This window comes from Protopterus annectens, chromosome 4.part0, assembly GCF_019279795.1.
Source record: "Protopterus annectens isolate FY-2018-M chromosome 4.part0, PAN1.0, whole genome shotgun sequence".
NCBI classification, from domain to species: domain Eukaryota; kingdom Metazoa; phylum Chordata; order Ceratodontiformes; family Protopteridae; genus Protopterus; species Protopterus annectens.
Window position 1 is genome coordinate 310622598 of NC_056733.1, and position 24437 is coordinate 310647034.

The following is a 24437-nucleotide window of genomic DNA, read 5'->3' on the forward strand; positions in this document are numbered from 1 at the left end:
TCTGTGCATAAGGGACTATTATTGGCTTTTGAGTGGGTCTTCATACAGAAAGCAGAGACAGTTTATTTCTAAATATAGGAATTGAGGTGGAGATAAAAATTCCTAAGAAGAGTAGGGAGAAGTTAAAAACTCAGACTTGTACTTAAGAAATTGACAAACCCAAAAGAATGGTTCCTGGTTGTAGCTTTTGGAATGGAACAATATATATATCGCACAAGGGGAATAAATAGCCAGCCTTTTTTACAAGCCTAATAGTCAAAGCAGCAAGTAAAAAAACTAAAAGGTGGGAAATGCAGCAGGACTGATTAGTTTTTGGGGAATTCGACAGTGGAATCGCAACAAAGGATTATGTGGTATGTTTTGGTGATATTTTTAATGTAATAGGTAATGATAAATAACAGCCTCCATCCATTTGGCCAGAATCGGTGTACTATTTGAGAGAGACAATTCATGCATATATGCAACTATCATCTTCGTTTTATTACTAAATATAAATCTTATTTTATTACTAAATATAAATATATTTTAGCAAAAGTATTCGCAGCTGGCTTGGATGAAATCCATACTTTTTTATATAAGAAATGTATTCAACACAGTCAGTTAAGAATTTCTTTTTGATATAATTCGTAAAAGAGCCTTTGTAAGAAGGTTTATAACATGGATAAAAGCTCTGTATAATAAGACAAAATTTGCTTTGTAGTTAGTGGCATTGCAGCTAGTTAAAGAGAAATTCTGTGGCACAGAATGACAGGGATGGTCACTATCACTGAGTCACTTTATTTCAGAAATAGAGGATTTGACCCTAAGAGAAAAACTCCAGGAAATCCATTAAGTAATTAGAAGTAGAGTTTGATTATATATGCATGTAGCTTGCTGTATATTAATTGCCAAAAGACTAGACCTCCCCCCCCTAAAGTTTAAATAAGTGTCGGGTTTAGACGGTCATAAATAAATATATGTTTAGTAAAGGTAGGAAAAGAGGATTAGGACCACACAAACCCATGGAAGTGATGTGCTACTCACTTCTAATCCTAGGTATGTTGGTAGTCTATGTATGAAAGAAAAGTTATTAATTTAATAAACTTGCTTGCAAAAGATTTTAGAAACATTCATAAGTAAGCAACAGAGTTAAGATGTTAGCAGGAAGGACTGACACAATCATATTAAACCTATTGATAATTCATTTAGTAAGAAATGCACGGAGACAGCTTTGGAATCCAGAACAGGCCTTTACTTGGTGCAAACACAAGCGCTTTCACAATTAAGCTTCTTCAGGTGTATACAAGCACTAAAAATACCACACCTTTATACTCATGTTACATCACCCAATTGATAGTCATGTGACTGGTCCCATCTATCATAATATATTTTATTTCATTCATAATAACTAAAACGTATATAAAAAATATATATAAATACACACATATATATATATATATATATATATATATATATATATATATATATAAATAAACATAAAAAAATATACATATATTGTGTTATTAAAATATTATAAAACAAATATACTGTGTTGTGGACAGCAGGAGATGAATATATTACCTACGAAGTGGTCTCATCTTTAATTTAGGTTTCAGTGGGATACACTCATTCAGGCCATGCCCTTCTGTGGCTCTAAGCTTTTAAGGTTTTAAGCTTAGAGCCACAGAAGGGCATGGCCTGAATGAGTGTATCCCACTGAAACCTAAATTAAAGATGAGACCACTTCGTAGGTAATATATTCATCTCCTGCTGTCCACAACACAGTATATTTGTTTTATAATATTTTAATAACACAATATATGTATATTTTTTGATGTTTTTTATATATATATATATATATATATATATATATATATATATATATATATTTATATATATTTTTTATATATGTTTTAGTTATTATGAATGAAATAAAATATATTATGATAGATGGGACCAGTCACATGACTATCAATTGGGTGATGTAACATGAGTATAAAGGTGTGGTATTTTTAGTGCTTGTATACACCTGAAGAAGCTTAATTGTGAAAGCACTTGTGTTTGCATCAAGTAAAGGCCTGTTCTGGATTCCAAAGCTGTCTCCGTCTCTTTTTTTCTTGGATTACCTACACTTTTTTACAGAGACGCAGTGGTGGGTTGTCTTCTTTTGGTAATTTTTTCTTTTAGTAAGAAATGCAGTTAACAGTATGTACTTCCATGTTTAAGAAACATGGAGACAGAATTGAATTACTTTGGACAGATGCAAGAAGGCAAGGATGACTGAGCAAGCTGTATGCTTCTAAAGCTGCAGGTGGACAGCATCTACCAGTAGTTGTACTTGCACATAATCTGACACAATTTTTAGATACACAAGGAGGGCATGGGCCTCAATCTATACAGCATACAAAGAACTTGCAGTACTTTAGTTTAGAAAGACTAGTTGTGCCTCTGGAAAGGATGTGCAACTTAAAATGGGAACTGACATACCAAAAGCAGTATCTATGAAGGATAGAGAAAATCTGGGAAGCAGCAGGAGTAGTGGAATGGGAACAGATCACCAAGATGAACTTCAAGGGTACAAGGTCAATTCAGAAGATATTCACTTTTCTCGTCTTCAGTGATGTATCAAAAGAATATTCTGTTTTTATGAAGTGATGATTGCAGTGGCGGATTTAGGCATTGGCGCAGGGGGCGCGCCACCCCTTTTGTTCATTTTAGAACCATTGTTATTCATTTTTTTTTTTAATCTGAAAAATGTACCCTGTTGGTCCATTTTCCGTTTTCAACTTGCATTTTTTTTTCATGAGCAAAGAAAACTTACTGCCAAATGGTTTCAGTTTGGGTGCATTACCTTTTCCTCACAACCAATCACAGACTGTAAAAAAAATCGCACCTAACTCAAATACATCAGAGAAATGATTGGAGGTTGCAGAGTCAGGTGATTTTTTTATAATCTCCTCAGCTGCTGTTAGGCATGATTTTGTGAAAACTTCACAGGATCATTTGTTGCGTGAGAAATTCTCTTCCAAGAAGTGGCTGTGAGTTCTGAACTCCAGCACCAAACTGCTATTCACAAGTCTGTGAGAGGTATATATTTTTCATTTTTTTTCATTTTTGGTTTGAATGCACCAAAATAGTGGTACAGCTGAGAAAGTACCTTCTTTGGCACGCTACATACAAGTCAGGATTGTTTCAATGCCCATGTGATCCTGTAAGGAAAAAATCAGGTTATAGGGCAGTGGCTTGAATTTGGAAGAATATATACCATGCCTTCTTGGTGAACACTGGTACTACACTTCACTGCGACACACCTTACTTCCAGCTTTTAACAATCTGGCCTAATAGTAATTTTAACAAAATCAGTCAACAGTCATAAGGGTAGTCCCACCCAGCTACGTTTAAATAAAATGCAGATTTGTTTACTAAAGATTTCACAATATCATACTTGATAACAATAACAGCAACAATTAAGAGCCTAAAATGCAACTTCTGTCTTCTGCAAAGAGTATACTGTCTCTTAGTAAATGTTTTCGACGATGAACTCCACAACATTGCAACGAGATTTGTTGAGAAATAGGCTTGAGTGGGGCAAGACAACAAAAATAATTGCAGAAATTTTACATCACATATATTTCTTACAAATGTAATTGACGTGTATACTGTTTTAAAATGCATCTCAAAATAAGCACTATTGCAAATATATGCACTTTAAAAGGAATTGTGTATTATGTGTGTGTTATTATCAGGTAATTATTCTACTGCATACAATTAACATGCATTCACCAGTCTCCAGCGACATACTGCTATGCCATTTTACAACAGTTACTGTACAGGGAAATAAATACTGGACCTTAGTTTTCAAAACATTCTTTCTGTGCACAAACAATAACATAAAAATAGTATTACTGCATTAATTCTTTACTCGACCTTTCCTGTGAGGCAACACCTCCTGGCTAAGGTCTCGTTGTGTTCAAATAAAAATTATTCTTTGTTTTGCATTTTGTGAAGAAAAAACGAACAGTGCCTTACTTGTTAGTTGAGAGGCAGAAGTAAAAGACCGTCAGTCAGGGGCAGTTCATGCTATAGGACTGCAGGACTGCAGCCCTCCCACTTAGAAACAAAAGGAAAAACAAATGTGAAATATAAAATTAAAAAAAACCAAAAAAATTTATTTTACGAGTCCCGGAACTTCCGCGCATGCACAGACTGCCCTGCAGATGCCCAGGAATCTGCAAACTCAGACTGCCTGAGTCAGCAGTCCAGATACAGGGAAGGCATTTTCTGCCCCACAGATGCCCAGGAATCTGTGCGGTGACGACTGCACAGAACAGAGGAGCTCCGGACTGCTTCATCCACAGACAGGATCAATCAGGAGAGAGGTGAGTTGAGTTTAAACTCTCACGGGGAAAGCGTTGATTCGAGCGCGGGTTTGGAGTTTTGCTTCATGGATTCGAGCGGGGGGGGGGGGTCTGGACACTTTTACAGGTTGTGTGTGTGTGTAAAATGCCCCAGTTGCTATATAGTAGTGAGAACACATATTGGTGGGTAGCGATACTCAGGCTTGAACCCTGTACCTTGGATGCAGGTGGCAAGGACCTGAATTCCCTACCCACTACTATTTGTAAAAAATTGCAGATTTTTGCCTCATTTTTGTTCTGTTCCTCATAAAATCTGTGGTTTCTGTATCTTCATTTTTCCTTGCAAAGGTCTGTAGTGCAGTGGTGCACTGGTAGCATTGTTGCCTGACTGCTACAGGTTCTTTGGTTTGATTCTTGGCTGGGGTGCCTTCTGTGTGGAGTCTGCATGTCCTCCCATCTCTTACAAAGATGTGTCTGGAGTGTTTCTCCCTGCTCTGCTGAAAATTGGCTTTGTTTTGTTCCAACTCAGACTAGTTTCCTGGTTAACAAATGTTTAGAAAATAACAGGCATTTGAATTTCAGACTTCATAGTCTTCAGAAAGTACATGGTAACACAAAACCTTTTATTCTAGCAATTGTCTAGGTTTATAACATGGATATTTGAAATTTGCCCATATTTTTGGGACTGTATTTCCCCATTATTGGCCTTGTCCAGGTATTTTGTGCTAACATTGAGAGCTATGGTGAGAACTGAATTCACTGAATGTTTAGGGGTTGTATTCCCCCCATTACTGGCTTTGTCCAAATGTTTTTTGCTAAGAGGTTGAGAGCTATAGTGAGAACTGAATTCACTGAATATGTTTGGCAGCTGTATTCCCCCATTATTGGCTTTTTTCAGGTGTTTTTTGCTAAGAGGTTGACAGCTATGGTGAGAACTGAATTCACTAAATGGTAGCCATTTAAGTTTCAGTCTTCCTCTGTTTAAGAAAACAACTGATTTGGCATAGTGGTATGTTTCTCTGACTGTTTTGCACAGGGTCCCCTGGGTTCAAGACGTGGCAGTGAAATGTACGGTGGTAACACAGCATTTTATTCTAGCAACTTTCCAACATTATACAAACAATGTGCGTGGAGTGGAGTGGTTTCGGTATAATGTTGTGTAGTAAATCCAAGTTACAGTTCTGATGCAGTTGTTCAATTCCGATAGAAGAAGTTTCTTGACCGAGGAATTGAACAACTGCATCAGAACTGTAACTTGGATTTACTACACAACATTATACCGAAACCACTCCACTCCACGCACATGTACCCAACTTTCTCAATTTGAATTATACTTTTTACTACAGGTACTTGGTGCGTTCATCCGTTGGATCGTTAATTTGTTTATTTATTATACAAACAATGTTTAAAATGTGTCCCTGGTTTTTGGGTTTTTGCCCCCCCTCCCCATTAAATTTTGGCTTTTTCCAGATTTCTTGTGCTGCAAAGTTCAGAGATACAGCTGAGTGTCGAGTAGATTTTACAAGGAGCTGAGAGCTGCAGGGGAACAAAAGTTTAGTGCTGCTTATGCCAAGTCTGCTTCCATCTATTTGCATTGTTAATAGCACAACAGGTAGTGTACTTGCTTTTGATGCAGGAGGCTGTGGGTTCTACTCCAACAGTGGGTAGATTCATTGCTGATACTGTACTGTGTTGTAAGGGGGGGGGTGGATGCTGCAGTCCTTTTTGGCAAAGATACCTAGCAACTATGAACCTGTTATCAGTTTGCCATCCATTCCCTATTGCAATATTTTTTTAATGCATGCAACATAGGCCATTTATTCTTCAAGGGTATCAGGCACTTTATTTGAAGATGAAACAATGATGTATAAAGTTGTTTGCTAGCAGCAACCTCTTTTAGTTACAGATTTCTTTAATGTGGATTTTACTACTTCAGAGATTGTGCATATTTACTGATACTGGTGGACTGTAGAAGGTTGCATTTTGTTTCATTGTTTACTGGAAAAATGTTCAAAACAATACATTTAAAATGCCCTCTAACAACTGTACTGTATTGTACAAGGAATATAATGTAATACAATCAGGAAGGTGTATCAAAGAGCATGTGTATGTTTCGTGTTCAAGGGGCCTATGATTTTGAAAACATCCCAAAGTTGATCTTTATCTGTCACTGGCAAAATGTATTTTCTTTGAATGTGGGTTTCAACGCTGTTTCAATGCATGTGAGATTCAAGGGCAGAGAAGTTTTAATGCTAAGTCTATTTTCATTGTGAGACTGCATTGCTTTGTTTAACAGATATCTATTAGGGTTTGTGCTGTAAAATGCAAAATAAAACTTTCAAATGAAATCTAAATCATTGCAGAAGTAAAGCAGTATGCACATTACAGTGTTATGGTAAATGGGGCAAAATAACCAAAGAATGGGACATTGGAATGGCTGCAGGGGGGGAGGCTCCATTCGACCATGATTTTGTGAGGGGGGGGAGGGTAGCAAACTCAGACAGCCCCAGTTGATCTATACCTCTCGGTTGTCCATATTTTTGCAGAATGAATAAATATTTGCTTCTTATTTTTGGTTTGTTCCTCATAAAATTTGTGGTTTTCTAGCAAATCATTTAAGAATGAAGTCATTAAATGACAGACCTTGAGTTTCAGATGTCATAACCTTCAGAAAAATGCATGCTAAAGCAAGATTTGTTATTTTATCAACTGTCTTAAGTTTATACAAGAGCAATTTTCAGTAGCGTTTGTATGTTCCCCCAATATATTTGGCCATGTCCAGATTTCTTGCATTAAGAGGATGAGAGGTACGTGCAAATAGCTTTGTAGAATTAGGAATATCCAAACCTCTCAATTGTCCCCAATTTTGGCTCAAAATGTTGCTCTCCCAAAATAATCCCTCCTCAAAATGAAATTTTGGAAGAAAACATGGAGATTTACAATTTATATATAAATGTAATGATCAGAGTTATAGATTACTTTTATTTCAGAAATGCATGTAGATGCTCTTATTTTGTTAGCTGCTCAAGTTAGCAGTGTTAATATTAAAAAGGTGTCCCTTCTCTTTGAAAAGTTCCCAGCTGTATTGTGTGGCAACTTTATATTTTTGCATCACATTTTTGGTCTGTTTTTCATAAAATTGTGGTTTTCTGGCAAATTAGTGGCAAGTCATTTAAGATTGAAGTTACAAAATAATGGCAGACATTTGAATTTCAGATTTCATACCCTTCAGAAAATTCGTACTAATGCAAGACCTACTACTGTTTTATTATCTATGTTTATAACAGCAATATTTAAAAATTGTCCTTATTTTTGGGCCTGTGTCCCACTTTAGTTCTGTGTATGGCTTTGTCCAGATTTCTTGCTCTGAAGTTGAGAGGTATGAGTGTCAGAGTCATCACCGTCAGCCAGAGACATTTCAAATTGTGACATACTTGTTGCACCCCACTCCCCATTGTAGTGGCTCTGGATGTGTCCAAGGAAGGCAAGGAGCAGTTTTATGCAGTGTAAGTGTGCAGAGTACTCCCCCATCTAAGGTAGACCACAAGTACGACCGTGGCTTTTTATCTGTCCTTGATTTTGCAGAATGTTCTGGTTTTCTGTCATATTTTTATACTGTTGATTTATGCTTCTTATTATTCAGGAAATGCATGCTGTCACAGTGCCCTGTTGCTCTGTTTAAGTAGCAATGATTTAATGACCATCAGGTAAGCTTGTCGGAGATTGTAAGATGCAAGTAAGCTTCAATAAGCATACTGTTAAAGAATTACCAGCATTGAAAGCCTTTTCATTGTTGCCATGCAGAGAATAAGCCTTGGGTATTGAAATGCATATGACAGTATTTGTTATAAAGGACAGGATTACAGTATTTTCAGAAGCTCATTACATTTGTTGGAGACTTGCAGTCATCTTTGCAGGCTTTACCTGTAAACTAAACAGAATGCCAATCTATCATGTGTGGTCCATATCTTGTGCAGGAATCCTTGAAGCAATTTATCTTGAGCTCGTTTCTTGTTTGCTGTTCATTTTTTACTTTGATCATATCTTCCCCATGAAACAAGTAGTTGTGTCAGGCAGCAAGTCTTTTTTGGATAAGAAACATTTTTACAAGTGGGGGTATCGGAGATTGCTACTTTCAGCATGCTACTTGGTAATTTTATAAAGCTGAATATAAGTTATAATTAGAACTGCAATGCAAGGAGTAGTGGTTTGAGTTGAGTGCTGCTTGTTTTTTTTTATACTTGACTTTGACTGGCATTCCAGTAATGTATTTAAAAAGTAATTTATTTTTTCATGCCTCACAACCTGTGTTTCCATCTGGTTATTAAGTAAGTTGTCATGTAGCCAATGCATTGAAATATTTTTTTCTTCTACACTTTATTTTGATTGGACTCTCGTAATGACTGTTTGGCACCCAGGGCAGCGTATTTAATTAAAGTTCCAGTTGTTGTGGTTTTGAGCATAGCCCCACCCCTTTCTAGTTGGCCACACCCCTTCCCATTAGCCCCACCCATTCAGCTGTCTCCTGCAACCCTCCTTTAATTTGAAGTCACCAGCCGCCACTGCGCCAGTAGTGAATGGAAGTTGTTATACGGAAGGAAAGCAGTTAACTTAGGGAGAGGCGTACTGAGCATAGAAGTTGCATTCAAACTCTTATTAAAGCAGTGCAGTGCATCATTCCTACAGTACATCGTCTGTAGAGTTTAGACAAAGTTTGGAAGACTTTCTTTTCTGGAAGATGGCTATACTTTGCTAGCTGCCTGGCATGGGCCATTGCCTGGACAGAAGAATGCTAAGCTGCTGGCTTGCTTTGCTGGACTGCACTGTACAATAAGCCGCACGTGGTTTGTTTGCCAGGGTTGTGCTGCTGCCAGTGGCTGTATGTTGCTCCTTGCTGGACTGCCTGCTTGGGCTTTGCCTTTTGGTTACTACTCATTTACCCAATTATGGGCCCAGATGTTGCCAGTGCTCTGAGCTGAAGGTGTGGGTGAGGCTGTCAGATGGACAGGTGGTGGAGGCATGGGCGCCCGCAGGCAGGTGCAAGGGGGTGCATTTGGAAATTGACTTAAAAAAAATTTGTGGTGTAATACCATTGCATTCATTTGGCGAAGCATGAAACTGTAATTTAAGCTGACAAATCGGTATTAAGACATCGCCAGCATTCATTCATGTTTCTAGCCACAGACATTAGATCAGATTGCAGTGACACTTAACTTTGCATCGGTTAGTTTACATTCGTGGCCCTTGCTTACAGTCAGAGATCATAATCCGACACCTTGTGATTATTTCTCGTTGCCATTAACAATTTAAGTCTAAATACAAGAGTTCTGCAGTACATATGTTATTATCCTCATGTAGATCAATGTATGCTATCTAATCATTTGTCCATATGCATTCTTATTTTAGAAAACAAGTATATGTAAGTAATAAGTGTACAGTCATGCTTCAAGAAAACAATTGTACCAATATACTTCACACACAGCTAGATCAAGACATATAGCATAATTTTTGTTGATCGACTGGCTGGGAGAGGACCCCTGCTGGCTAGGAAGAGGGCCGCTGGATGGGAGATTTTTTTTTTTTTTTAATTTAAAAAAAAAGAAATACATTGTTTTAAGGGCATTTTTCTTTAAGAAGAACACTGAATGCCTTTTGCATCTGGTTGCACAGGTGCCGGTCATGTCTGTGCGACCTGATGCTTAGGTATTCCTCTTCTGTGTGCATGGAATTTGAAAGCTAGAAGACGTTTGAAATGTGGACCATGAACTGAGAAGTGAGAGGTAGGTTTGTGTGTGTGTGCATTTGTTTAAGTGATAGGTAGGGGTGTGTGTGTGTGTGTGTGTGTGTGTGTGTGTGTGTGTGTGTGTGTGTGCATTTGCAGGTATGCATGTACAAACATTTTGTATGAGTGCATATTCAGGAAGTCTGCTGAGGGTTAAAGTAATTGAAGTAAGTGGCAGTGGTGGTCTTGTCCTGACTTCATGCAATTTGTCTTTATTTATTTAAGCAAGTTGGCAAGACATTGGCTGATGCCTTGTTGCTGGCAGGAGAAGCATTTTGTGTCTGTCAGATTGTGGCCAAGTGTGCAAATGAACTGGTTCCTTACACCTCACACAAAATATGACCGAAAATAACATTACTAGAGGAGTATCTGCTGCTCTTGCAATGTTATACAAGCAGTGCGTTATAACTATAGTTGAAAATTATCCTGTATGCAAATGCATGTGGGTAATTTAAAGTATTATTTCATCTCTGACTAAAGACATTAACATTGCATGCTTTGCTTCCACATGAAGTGCATTATGGATCCTGTTCGCTATCAAATTTTAATGGCTCTTTCTTGGAGTATTATTGATAACTTGTTCTGTATTTGCATTAGCTTGTCATTCAATAATTTCTGTCTTTTACCTTAGACCATCTCATTGAGAAAGTCCTCTCCCATAGACTAGAAAAGAAGTTGCTTTCTGTGTGCAAACTCCTTTTGTTACCGCAACTGAGGCTTTCAATGTTTGGACTACAAAAATGTCAGGCTAATTTTATTGCTGTAAAATAGTAGAAAGCATGGTTCACAGTCTGCATACACCCTCTGGAAAATTAGACTGTTATAAGTTTGTACAGTTTCATTTAACTGTTAATGTATTGTGTAATACATTTTGGACAGTGAATTGTCATTCCTCATTAATAGGTTTTCTTGGCTTGTTGGCTTTCAGCAAATGTAGTATTTTAGAGATTTACTATGCTTAGTTTTATCTAGTGTAATAGTCGTCCAAAAGTATCTTAAGATAGAGAAAGATGTGGACCTCAGAACACTATGTGACACTCTAACAGTTGTTATTTAGGTGGGGGAGACCCAAACCTGGATAGTTACAAAGTAGCACAAGCTTAGTGATGACAGTGAGTTTAGTTATTTGGTACATCCAATAAATGCAGCTTTTACTAATTTATCCTAGCGTGCCTGTGATATATATTTTATGTTGCATAACAACAAAGTAGATCTCACTGTGGTTATTTCCATGTTCAGTGGGATTCTTTTCAAGTTTATAATAGTACATATGTCCACTATGCCATGGAAGGAGAATGTGAGTTGGTATGGTCAACAAATCCTCTTCGCCAGGCATGCATTGAAAGTAGATGTGCTGTGTGCTGCACAGGAATTAACGGTTTCTGCTACCATATCCACAGCAAAATCCTGTGTAACTGAATGAAAAGTGATGTCTTTCCACACATGATGTCAGAGCTTCTTAAGGGGATCTTTTCACAACCACCAAACCCAGTGTCCCATTTTCTCGCTTCCACCCAGTCAACTAGCCAACATTTTTACAGACATGATTAATCTGGATGTACCAGCAGCAAAATGATCAGAATGGAAAAATATAGAAAAAAAGATGGTGTAGCAATATTTATAAGGATATCTGGGAAAAACATTATGGGTTCATAGGTGTGTACTAGGCTAATGGCCCTGGAGCCTTTACAAGCCTAGCCCATAGGATTACCCTGTCATCATGCTGCTGACATATACAAAAAAGTTGTGCCGTGGAAAATGAATGCAGTTCACTCTAGGATAATGCCAGGAAAGCTCAAGGAATCCTTTACCTTTAAAAAAAAGATGGGCATTTTATAAAGAACCAGTATAGGCAAATAATACTTACCATGTTTTTTGGCAAACAGGTTATCCGCTATGCATTTGAGCTTCACATTCGGTCAAATGTTTGACTAGTCAACTAGCATGCAATAATGTTTTTTACTAATTCAGGCTAATTGCCCTTTTGTGGTGGTGTTCAGCTGTGGAATTGAAGTAAGTTTGGAGGTGCAGGGGTGAAACCACCTATGTAAATGCATGTTTTGGTTTTGTGAGTGTTTAGTAATGATCAGTACATACATCAGTGTTATTTTTCTTGCACTTATGATCACTTTTGTTCATAGGTTGATAAGCCTAGCCATATTTAGTCTGAGTTGCCCTAATTGTCGGTGGTTAGGCGAGTGAAGTCCTTAGAGTTGAGGGTCTATGGTAGTTAATACCAACTTCCTCTGTCCAGAAGGGACATGGAAACCACCCTAGGAGTGAATTTGTGGTCACCCATCCATTGATCTAGGTTGCGTTTGAAGACTATCAGGAAGTGGCTTTGTTTTACATGAATTGGAACCTTGTTCTCTGCCAGAGAAGAGGCAGTCTGTGGAAGATTTATCTATCTCTCCAGCATGACCTGTTCATGTCCGAGGATAGGTTAAGATCCTTGGAAGTTGACCCTCATGCAGTTTGATTTATGAATGTGTAGCATTTCTATCAGGGCCATTTATTTTTTGTCATGGCTGCAAGTACAAAGCTGGTTACCTCAGATTTGCAATTGTTTTATTTTGTTGGTTATAATGATCATTTTCTAGTCAATGTTTTGTGTTCAACTGTGTGTTGATTTATAATTGTAGTTCTTGATGTCTGCTGCTGTAATCTCAAATAATGCATCACTGGCTGTTTGTGACACATTGTACTGGAGGTGTGGGGAAAATAAAGCTGGTCATTTACACTTGATGTTCATTTTCATTGATGTTGTAGTGTGAGGGTAGTGTCCTGCCAAGGACATAACATCTGGCTTGCTAAACCTCTAACTTCCTTCCCTGTCACTCACTGGCTGTTGATATGCTTCACCCTTTTTGGAAGAAAGTATATCAGCAGCCAGAGTGAGGGAAATCTTTAATATTTTGTCTCCTTAAGGAGAAGCATTTTTCTTGCTCCAGAGGAGGAGCATTTGGTGGAGGACTTCTTGCCTAACAGATAAAACCTCTTTTTTGGAGGACCCCTTCCTCTCATTAATATTTTTATTGAATAGGCTACTGCGGTAGTGAAGCAATTCGGGTATTTATTGTTATGGGGTATGTAGGACTAAACCACTGTACTTTTCTGGTTGTGTGAATGAGTGCAAAAATATGGTAGGAAATGTAGTGACTTATGGTAAGCAATTTTCAAGAAGGAGGTGAAATGCCAAGAGTTAGGTGTATAGAAGAGCATATGAGTTGGGCAGTGGAGGGGACGCTGATTTAAACTGGTATTTTGCTTTTGTACCCAAGTCATTTTATAAGGGAAAAAAAAAAGGTTCAGAGTACCCAACCCTCCCCTACACGAACGCACAAAAACAAAAAAAACCCACACACAACACTAGCATACATTTAAGCATGGGGGGGGGGGGGAGCCCCGAGCTGTGCCCTCCACATTCCCACTACTTATATAGTGTACAGTGGCATTTGCTGATGTGAACTACCAATGGTCGGCAACACTGCAATCGATCATCTGCAGAGCATCTGCTTTTGGGATTTTGGTAGTAAACCATATAATATATATTTTTTTAAACTGAAACAATGTTGCAGTCTATAAAGATATTCACTAATTCTGATGAGGTTGAAAGTACACTGTGTAAAGTTTCTAGAAAAAAAATACATGGAGATATCAATTTTTTTTTTTTTTATCTGGACTACACTATAATTTGCCTACAAGTAGGTATGTTTAAGAAATCTTCCTTAAAAGTAGAGAGTATATGGTATGGCTTTCTGTGATATTTTTAAAATCCTTTCATTTAAATTGTATAAATAAAACAAGCAGACTAATATAATTAAACGAGTAATAACTATTTACACAGGTGCCCACTTTAATACTTTATCATCAGTAATATTCATTCATTAGACCGAGCTGCTCTAATATTTTTTAATATACTGGAAATAATTTTTTATGTATAATATATGTTGTACTTACTAAAGATGTAGTAAACTTATAAAAATAGAAAATGGCTAATAACTGTCTAAATGCAGTCATTTAACTGAGAAAAAGTTTTAATTTTATTTTTTAAAATGTTATCAGGGACACCAAATGCCAGTTGGCTGTGCTGTCATGTATACCAAATTGCTCTTGCCACAGCTCTGATGGATGTGGGCCTACATTCTTGGGCAGCACAGTAGGCACAGTCATCTCTACTGCCTCGTCACTATAAAAAGGTGGAACCCCAGGCTGAATTATGAAATGGCATTATATTAAAAAGGCAAGGGGCTGAATTCAGAAGTTTACAGAAAATTGTACATGAAATGTACACTGTGCTGCTGAAAACATAAAGGCATGCAGCACCACTTTGGGCTGTCTTCACAGCCATGCTATATAATTATCAGGTAGTTCATGGGAGAGTCGTGTGCTAATTAGCCTGTGGTGAGGCATTTATATAACCTAGCAATTCAGAAAGTTGCTCTACTATTCAGATTTACAAGGCCAGTGTTGGCTGTGCATGGTAATGAACACAACCAAAAGGCTGTGTACATCCATTAAGTTAGTGGTTAAGTGCAGAGGAGTTACGTGGTCAAGTAGTGTTTTAATATATGTGTGTGAGTGTATGTATGAATGTTTTTTTATCTGGGAGGTAATGGTAGGGGCAGTGGCATAGGTGGGGGGGTGAGAGGGGCGGTCCACCTCAGGCAGCAGTTTTGTCACATTTAATTTTAAAAAATGCTGTTTTGTTTAAGGCCATTCTTTAAAAATGGTCCAGTCACTCACATCTGTGCGTTTGTTATTGCACAGATGTCCTGTTCTTCCTTTCCGCCAGCTTGCAATTTTAAATGGGTTTGTGTGGAATTTTAAGGCTGAGTCTAATGTAAGTGTTATAATGTTTATGGAATATCTGCTTTTGTACTACTACAGATCTGCTTATAACTGGTGGTTAGTGTTACTCTGGCTCAAACCCTGTACCGTGTGTAAAAAGAAACAAGAGCCCGAATTGTCTACCCCTACCACAACTCAGGTCTACAGAATGTCTGGAATGTTTAGCTTGGCTCTTACTTTTGGTCTGTTCCTATTACAATTTGTGGTTTTCTGGGAAATCACTGAGGACTGAATTCACAAAATAGTGGCAGCCATTTAAGTTTCAGTCTTTCCATCTTTCAAGAAACGCACGTTAACATAAAACATTTTATTCTAGTAACTTTCTAAGATTATACATGTAATGTTTAAAATGTGCCCTGATTTTGGGCTGTTGTCCCCCCCCCCCCCCATAAATTTTGGCTTTTTCCGGATTTCTTGTGCTGCAAAGTTGTGAGATAGTTGAGTATCAAGTGCATTTTATAAGGAGCTGAGAGCTTCAGGGGAAGAGTTTAGTGCTGCTTATGCCAAGTCTGTTTGCAACATGCAACTGTTTAGCAAATAATATCACTATTGTGCTAAAGTATTTAAAAGCATTGTTAGTAGCACATCAGGTAGTATGCTTGCTTTTTGATATAGAAGGCTGGGGCTTATACTCCCACAGTATGTAGAGGGATTGCTGATTATGCTGCAGTCCTGAAAATGTCCTTCTCTGGAGGAGATTTGTAGTAACTTTGAACCTGTTATCAGTTTGCCATCCATTCTGCATTGCAATATTACTAGCTTAAAGTACCCTTTTTAATGTAACATAGGCAATTTCATTCTTCAAGGGCAACAGACAATTTGTAGGTGAAACAATGAAATATAAATGTGTTTGCTAGCAGCAGCCTCTTCATTAGTTACAGATCTCTTTAATGTGGAATTTATTTAGATGACTTTTTACTTCTGCAGAGATTGTGCATATTTACTGATACTGATGGATTGTAAGGCAGAAGTTTGAGTAGACTTTATGATGGAAATGTTCTGAATTGGGCAGTATTGTCATTATTGGTTCATACATGTTGTTTCATTGCTTACTGGAAAAATGTTCAAAACAATAAATGTAAAACACACTCTAACAAGTATGCTGTATTGTACAAGGATTATAATTTAATAAAATCAGGAAGGCGAATCAAAGAATGCATGTATGTTTGCATGGTCCTAAATGTGTGTGCAAGGGACCTATGATTTGAAAACAGCCCAAAGGTAAACTTTATCTGCCACTGACAAGATGTAGTTTCCTTTGAATGTGGGTTTCAACGAATTTGAGTTTCAAGACAGAGAAGTTAATGCTAAGTCTGCTTTCATTGTGAGACTGTATTGCTTTGTTTACCAGATTTCTATCACTGTTTGCACTGTAACATTTAAAATAAAAGTTTTAAATTAAATTCAAATAACTGTAGAAGTAAAGCATAAAACAGCATGCACATTACAGTGTTTATGGCAAATGAGGAGAAATAGCAAAGTAATGGAACACAGGAATGGCTGCAGGGTGAGGGCTGTATTTGGGATGGGCCATTTGACCATGATTTGTGAGGGGGAGGCAGCAAACCCAGACAGCCCTGGGTGGCACAAACTGTAGCTACGCCACTGAGGTAGGGGGATTAGTAAAGTGGGTACGTTTAGGTATGGGTGTGTATGTGTTTTGTGGGTGGGAGAGTAAATTGGGCAGGGTTCTGTGCTAACATGATGCAGTTGGTGCCACTGTTAACTACTGCAGGCAGTATTGACTTGCAGTCATGGTAGTTAACAGTGATTCAGAGATATGTAAATTAACTGATATTGAAGTCTCTTTCCTAATTAGAGTTAATGTGTTTGTGAATGGGAAATGTCATAATCATGGATACAATACCTTTTCGCTGTAGCCATTAATGCTGTCAGCGGATTTCATGTAAACAAAGGCTTTCAAAATAAGCAGATGAAGAAATCAAACAGCTGCTAGGTCTCCAAAAAGATCCTTTAATGTAACCAGGCAAAGTAAAATCCACAATATCATCCAAGCGCTTTCACTCGACCATATGCAAGCTTTCTCAAGGCAAACAACATTGCTGGAAGTTCATTCACATTAAATACTTCCAGAATCATCACATGACTTCCTGTGAACCTTTCCCAACAGGAAAATCACCATATCAGGAAATTCTAAAATACATTCTTATTATCATTAAAAATAATTCATTTTCTAAAAATTATACTGCACTTATTTGGATTATTAAACTATAAAAATATTTTACAGAATTGTTTTATGACATATTTTAATAGTTTGTATTCAATTTTAAGTTCATTATGCTATTCAGTCGCCAAGACATTTTTAGAAAATGAATAATTTTTAGTTCATTATGCTATTCAGTCGCCAAGACATTTTTAGAAAATGAATAATTTTTAGAAAATGAATTATTTTTAATGATAATAAGAATGTATTTTAGAATTTCCTTATATGGTGATTTTCCTGTTGGGAAAGGTTCACAGGAAGTCATGTGATGATTCTGGAAGTATTTAATGTGAATGAACTTCCAGCAATGTTGTTTGCCTTGAGAAAGCTTGCATATGGTAGAGTGAAAGTGCTTGGATGATATTGTGGATTTTACTTTGCCTGGTTACATTAAAGGATCTTTTTGGAGACCTAGCAGCTGTTTGATTTCTTCATCTGCTTATTTTGAAAGCCTTTGTTTACGTGCTTCCGGGTCCTGTGGTGCCAAGTGATTTTCATTCTTGGTTTGATTTTGCTTTTAGTTTTGGTGTTTGCTGTCAGTGGATTTATTTATGAATCACCAAGGAGGTTTTCTTCTTGAAAAGCTCTTTTGTATAATCCAGCCATATTGAGTAAAGGAATAAAATTATGAAAACGGCACAGGAGACCAGGGTTTCAATGGCAGCTCAGGTGTGTGTAGGATCTGGCCAGGGTGGAAAGGGGATGATCAGCCATTTTTGGCTACCCTTTCATGGAGGAGGGAGGGAGGTGGCTGTGGCTTGCAGCTTGGATGACTCTCCACAAGAACAGTGTGTGTTACATCTGTGGACCACAGCCTAGGGAGCCTATGTTGTCATTGTGCAGAGGCAATGTACTAGGCTTGTAGAATTCCATTTGTGGAGGCACACTCTTTGTAGTGGCAGCAAGCAGTGGAGCTTAGAGAGCTTCTGAGGGCTGCAGGTTCTGCAAAAGGGGAGGGTAAGCTGCCTTACAGGACCAAAAAGCCAGCTCCCTAACAGCCAACTCTCTGTAATGGGGGAATCTGTACACTGACTGGGGTTCCTAGGTATGAATGAATGGGCTAGAGGACTTTTGCCTCACCCAGGAATGCTTGACTATTGCCCTGTCAGAATGAATGGGCCACTTGGATACAGATTGGAAGCCACTGAACTGTGTCTTACGGGATATACAGAAAATGCGTTTTCTGTAATGTAATGCGTCATGAAAAAGTTGTGATCGGTCATATATTTACACACTGCAGTGGAGGGGTGTATTTCTGATCACAGGTAGTTGTAGCTTCAGTAGCTCAACAGACTTTGGGTTCTAGTCCCACTCCGGTGTTTGGTTTGCTGTCACTGCAGTGCAGCATTACAGGATGCTGCACAACTGAGTGTGCTGTCATTCGGATGAGACTTTAAACCAGGACCCCATCTGCTTAAGTTATGGTAGGTAAGATGGACTTAACTCCCACTACTTGATAGGGGTTGTGGGATCTTTTTTCTTATACCCGGACTAAATTTCTCTGTTATATAAATACCACCCCAAGTCTGCCCTCAAAAGAAGCTGCTTGCTTAGTGGGACTGTCCTGGTCCATAAAAGATAAATAAAATAAAAATAAGCATAGGCTTGTAGACATGTAGTTCAGGAGATCATTAAAGAGTTTAGACTTATCCCCTCAGTTACTGTAGAGCAATCTCTGGATGAGTGACATGCTCAGTGTCACACACTAGCAAATGTGTGTTGAGGGACTCAAACCCTGTACTGTATAAAGCAGCATATTAGCAAATCATAGCCAAACAACTTGTGTTCTTCAAAACATGCTGCAACAGCTGAAGAAATGATTTACTTGCAGACTTTTACCAGTCCTAGAACATTCCCGGAAACTATTAAAAGTTGAGATTCTGAGTACTCTTATCAATGCTTATTCTCCTGAAGACATGTTAAATGAATCAGAAAATAATACAAAAATAATGACTGGTAAAATGGTTGTTTCAAAATTTCCTGTTTGTATGCATTTTATGAACTTCTCTGTATCCCAAAACTGCTTCACAAGGTAGCATGAATTACAATAAGAAAGTCAGGGTAAGAAGTAGATATGATGTCATATGAAGAAGAAAAAAAAAAACTTGTTGCTTTTCAGCAGAGAGGACGTTTTTGATAATGCACTGTATCCTTTTACAAACCACAACAGAGTAGACGAGGCCTTGGTAGTACAGCCTACTTTGTAGTTGAACTACTGCGAGTCCTGATATATAAAGTAATCTAAAGACTTGATTGTGAGCACAGAAATGGGTATTTGCACATAGTACTCATTTCCTCCTTTAATTTCCTAAATTTTTAGATGTAACATTGCAATTTTAGAGAAGCATTTGCTGGCTCTTTTTTATTAGGCTGACCACATAAACCATCTCTGGAGCGAAAACCTTGGGGAAAGCATGTGACTGGCTGTATGTTACAACAATAGCATGTGTGCTTTGCTAAAAAAAAAAAAAAAAAAAAAAAAAAAAAGGTCCCCAGTAAAGCATTGGTAGGAGAACTTTTCCTTTCTGTTAGATATTAATAATATGATCAGCAACACTGTATAGGGCCCCTAAGATCTACTCTTATGGCAAGTTCTTTTTCAGTTGTACTTATTCAGATTAGGTTTTCTATATTCTTTGCCCTCTTGTACTTGTCCTTTTTCTTGTTTTTGGCTTAATTCCTACAACGATGGTAACTTCATAGTATAATGATCTCATGTTTCTGGCATTGATGGTGCTTATTAGCTAATAGTACTGGATTGTAGAACTATTTTTTTCCGTGCTTCCAGTCTTAATTTGGCAAAGACAGAACCTTGGCTAGAAATAGGATGTTTGTGAATGAGGACATTCCAACAGTTAGGAAGGATTTTGTGATGAGGGCATTTCTGAAGAGCCTCAAAGCTGCAAGCAATATATAGTAGTACACTTGGAAATGTTTATTTACCTGCTGCTGTGGCAGTGTGCTACTTTTTTATGGGGGGGGGGGTGAGGATATCAGCCAGGTATTCAGAGTAGAGTGGTCTCTCCTCCCTGCTGATAAGTGTCTTACAGTAAGAGGGACTGTATCTGGTGTGAGGAGGCCATGTTGTTCAGTGACCAGTCATTTGTTGCTATGAAAAATTTGTGTATTTTATTTTGGAATTTTCTCTAAGAGAATGGCTCTCTTGTGTTTGAAAGTAATGTGATTTATCCACAGTAGAAACTAACCTGCAGAAATGAATCATTATGTTTAAACATTTTTTTCTATTACATATATCATTTTGTTCAAATATTTTTCATTTAAATGTAATTTTATTTTTTTTTCTTTTCCCCTAGCCGTATTGTGCTACCATGTTCAGTAGAAGAGGTAAGTTACTCCCTTTCTTAACATTTATTTAATTTGTTTTCAGTTTGAAGTATGACTCTGTAACATATACTTTCTATACTGATAACTTGCAGCATGCAAATAATGCATTATTTTTTCTCTTAGTTTGCACATAGTTGGAAAAAAAAGCATAGCTTTTAGTTTTAAGCTTCCCCTGGAATGTTATCAGAACATAATGGTGATGGTGAAGTATTGTTCATTAGAATGTTTTAATGCAGATTTAATTTGGGGTTTGACAGAATGAAGGCCCATTGCATCAGTCTAAAATTATGACATTTTTGTTAGGCTTGAATGAGGACTTGAGAAAGAATGTCAGACTGCATTAGATATTTTTCTCTGTGGCATTAAATTCCAAGGAATTGTAATGTAAGAATTGAGCTGTAGGATACTGGAATAAACTGGAAGGAAATGGAATGAATGTCTTTGTCTATTAATTACCTAGAGTTGTGATGAACATGGGCCATTTTCTTGTACCTTTCAGAATATAGGTCTTCACCTAAAATCTGATGAAGTTGGTTTATTATGTTGTAGCAGCATACATTAGCGGTATATGTCTTCGATATGCAAATCAAATCTTAATGCTCCTTAATAACAGTGCACACTGAGTTATAATGTCCATAGCTTCTGCACTCATAATACTGTCCATAGCTTCTGTACTCAGAATTGCTCCTTTCCTCCTAAATGGCATTATTAATTCTAATTTGCATTCTTTCCTGACTTCTGTGGACTGCACTTCAATGACTGTCTATGTATCAGTCCAAACTAACATACTAACTTCTGTGTCTGAAGTATCTCTCCTAATAATAAAATCTTATAAATTTCCTGCAAAGTCTACATGCCCCTTTAACCTTGATTCCCAAGCCTTCTACCATCTAAACAAGATCTGTTTGTACTGCACATTCTATTAGTGCATTATATTATTGACTGAGGGTTATTTAATTTGTATCCTTCACTGAAACTTTTCTTTTTCTATTGAAACTGCATGTAAAATATAAAATGAAGATATAGTCCTGCTTTAATATAGCTGCATTTCTAGGCATATGCAAACCGAATACTGTATTTATGTCTAACAAACTGCATTTAACTGAAACCTGATATTACAATTCCCCTTGAGATCCCTGAACAGGGATCTACTTCTGTGGTTACTTTAAAACATATTGCTAACTATATTAATGTAAGATTTATTATGACAAAAATATAGCAATTGTTTCTGAAATCACTGAACTGTGAATTGCTTTTGTAATTACTTAGTGAATGTATTAATATAATCAACAGAGGATACTAATGGTGATTACTCTAATATAACAACTATAAAATAATTTCTCTTAATCTGGTAAATAAACATGCAATTATAATTTTGAATGTTGATGGTCTGTTAATTATCTGAAAATCTTTTGGACTGGAGTCTCACAACTTTATGATTTAATTATAACCAGACAATTCTTAACAAGATCCATACTAATTTGGTGATAGCCGTATATAAATTATCTCTTTTTACCCCAATACTATGAGTATCAAAGCATAATTACTATACTATATACTGTATTAACTTGTTTCTGTAAATCTTCAACTAGATTTGTTAAAGTATTAACTAATAATCCTGTACTTTTTACCTTTTTAATCTCTGCTGTGATAGATGTATGCATTTTAAACTTGTGTATGTGCAGTAATTATGTAATGTACACTGTATTCTTTGACAACTTAAATTAAGCCTGACCTGTTATGCCTTAAGTATATTAAATAACTATTACTACTTATTCTTTAGGTAACGTATCTTGATAAGATCCGTACAAATAATTCTGTCACTTTAAACTTCAAACTACTGACTGAATAATGTGAGATGTGAAGTAATTCTGCAAAGTCTGTTTTAATTGTACATGTATACTATTTATGCCTGCTGTAAACTGTCTGGTTATGCTGTTAGAAATATACAACTGAGTACGAATTATATATTACACTGAACATTTAAAATAACAGAGTATGAATGTCATGGGTTTTTTAAACTTGACTGAAATTTATACCGAAGTGATACATATTTATACTGAACATTTGAAGTACCTGTGTATAAATGTTAATATACAGTATTTAGAGTCTAGTGTAGAATTATCATATTAAGTTTTTTTAAATTTGTTTGTATGACTTGGCTTATTTTTACTGTATTATTATTATGGAGCTTTTCTCCTCGGGATTCTGCTGAAAAAGGGCTCTGGCTCAGTCAGACATTCCCGGTCAACAAATGTAAAATAAATAAATAAATAAAATGTTAAATTCTGGAAACAAACTATAATACTAAAGGGATACTTTTCCTTCCAGTATCATCTGAACTCAGATAAAAGCATAAGTTGAAATTGAGTAAATGTTACAAACTAATCTGTCACTAAAGAAATACCCATTTTTGCCACTATTATCTGAACACAGAATCATAAACATAACTTGAAATTGAAACTTCAGCTTTAAACACTTTATTAATTTGCATAAGCACAGTTCTGCATCAGTATTTTTACTATACTCCTGTAACTCTAAACTAATCTGCATAAATACACATCTGCATCTGTATTACATACATGTTGTAATTGTAAAGAATTATTTTCTTTAGATAACTGAAACACATTTACGTAAGTATGGGAAAAAATAAACTTTACTTCTGGCTGTTGTCTTCTTTTCTTTTTGTTGATCTTAAAGCATGTATGGGTCAACCCAGAACATCTAGACGATTCAAAATAACCTTTACTCTATATTGTCTCAAGTCACTGCTGGAATATTGGAAGAGATACCCTAGAGTTCATCTTTTCATGGATGTTACCGATATAAATAGGCTTTCCAGTTCCTCCCATCCATCTCTGGTGCAAGTCTGGTTGGCAATGTGGTATTTTTTTTCCTGCCTGTATTAAAAACATGCATTCTGGAAAACAAACTGGAAATTATCTGGAAATCCAAAATTGACAGCATGTTTTCTGTAACGATATCTACAAGGCACAAAAAAAACAGTATCAGATCCTTAAAATAACATTTACAGCTGTAACAGTTATAAACCAATAGCTTTGCTTGTTGCCCTGACTTCATTTACATTTTTTACATGAAATAAACCTATGTACCTGTTCTTTTAACTGACGTCATTTAACTCTCTCAAACCCTTGCACCATTCAAATCATTAAGATCTACATTTTTATTTGTAGACAAATCTTTATATATAAATAGCAAGATCTGTTACTGCATAAAACTGTCAGTAATAATATTTAACTGATCTTTACCATGCTGTTTAATGGCATACGTTACTCTCTTTAATTCAGCTCACTGAGCTGGCCTGTAATCTGATAACTTGTCTGTGCCTCCGATGTGGTCTGGTAAACTGCAATTTCTGCATGAAATGTATAAAATCTTGAGTAGTTTATACATAAGCATATACTACAAGAATTGAACTGATCTGATTCTAGTACTTTACTACAAGTATTTGAAGCTTTCTTGTACAGTAAATTACATTGCATTCTTTTCCTGACATGAGATTTGAACTTGTGGCTTCAGTTTTCTCGTAATATTTATGTTGCACTCTTCTTCTTGCATGGGATCCAAACTTTTGACTATACTGTCACTTTTTTAGAAGTGTAGCATTGATTTAAAATTCTCTAATGTGGAAAGCTAGCAAAGCATTTAAATCTGTAAATGCTCTTCTGTCTGTGTCTGTATCAAGATATTATTTATGTATTGGAACACTCTATTACCATAATTTCAGGGTCTTGACAATATCCGTTGAAACAAAACAATAGCAAAAAATTCATTTTTTAGATCTGTAACTGTAAACGATTTATTCTGTGAATTTAACTTGACTGTAATTTCTGGTAAAGATATATACTAATTTTAAATCTAGTACTACCCTGCAGCT

The 24437-nt window shown here is 36.7% G+C and overlaps 1 protein-coding gene across 1 annotated transcript in view; it reads left to right on the top strand.

Moving 5' to 3' along the window:
• The window catches only part of PITPNB (phosphatidylinositol transfer protein beta), an 862947-nt gene that overhangs the window by 71530 nt on the left and 766980 nt on the right, over positions 1–24437 (top strand). Inside the window, exon 2 of the mRNA XM_044068302.1 lies at positions 20509–20539. Coding sequence (XP_043924237.1) covers positions 20509–20539 — 31 coding nt within the window. The remainder of the gene's footprint in view (positions 1–20508; positions 20540–24437) is intronic.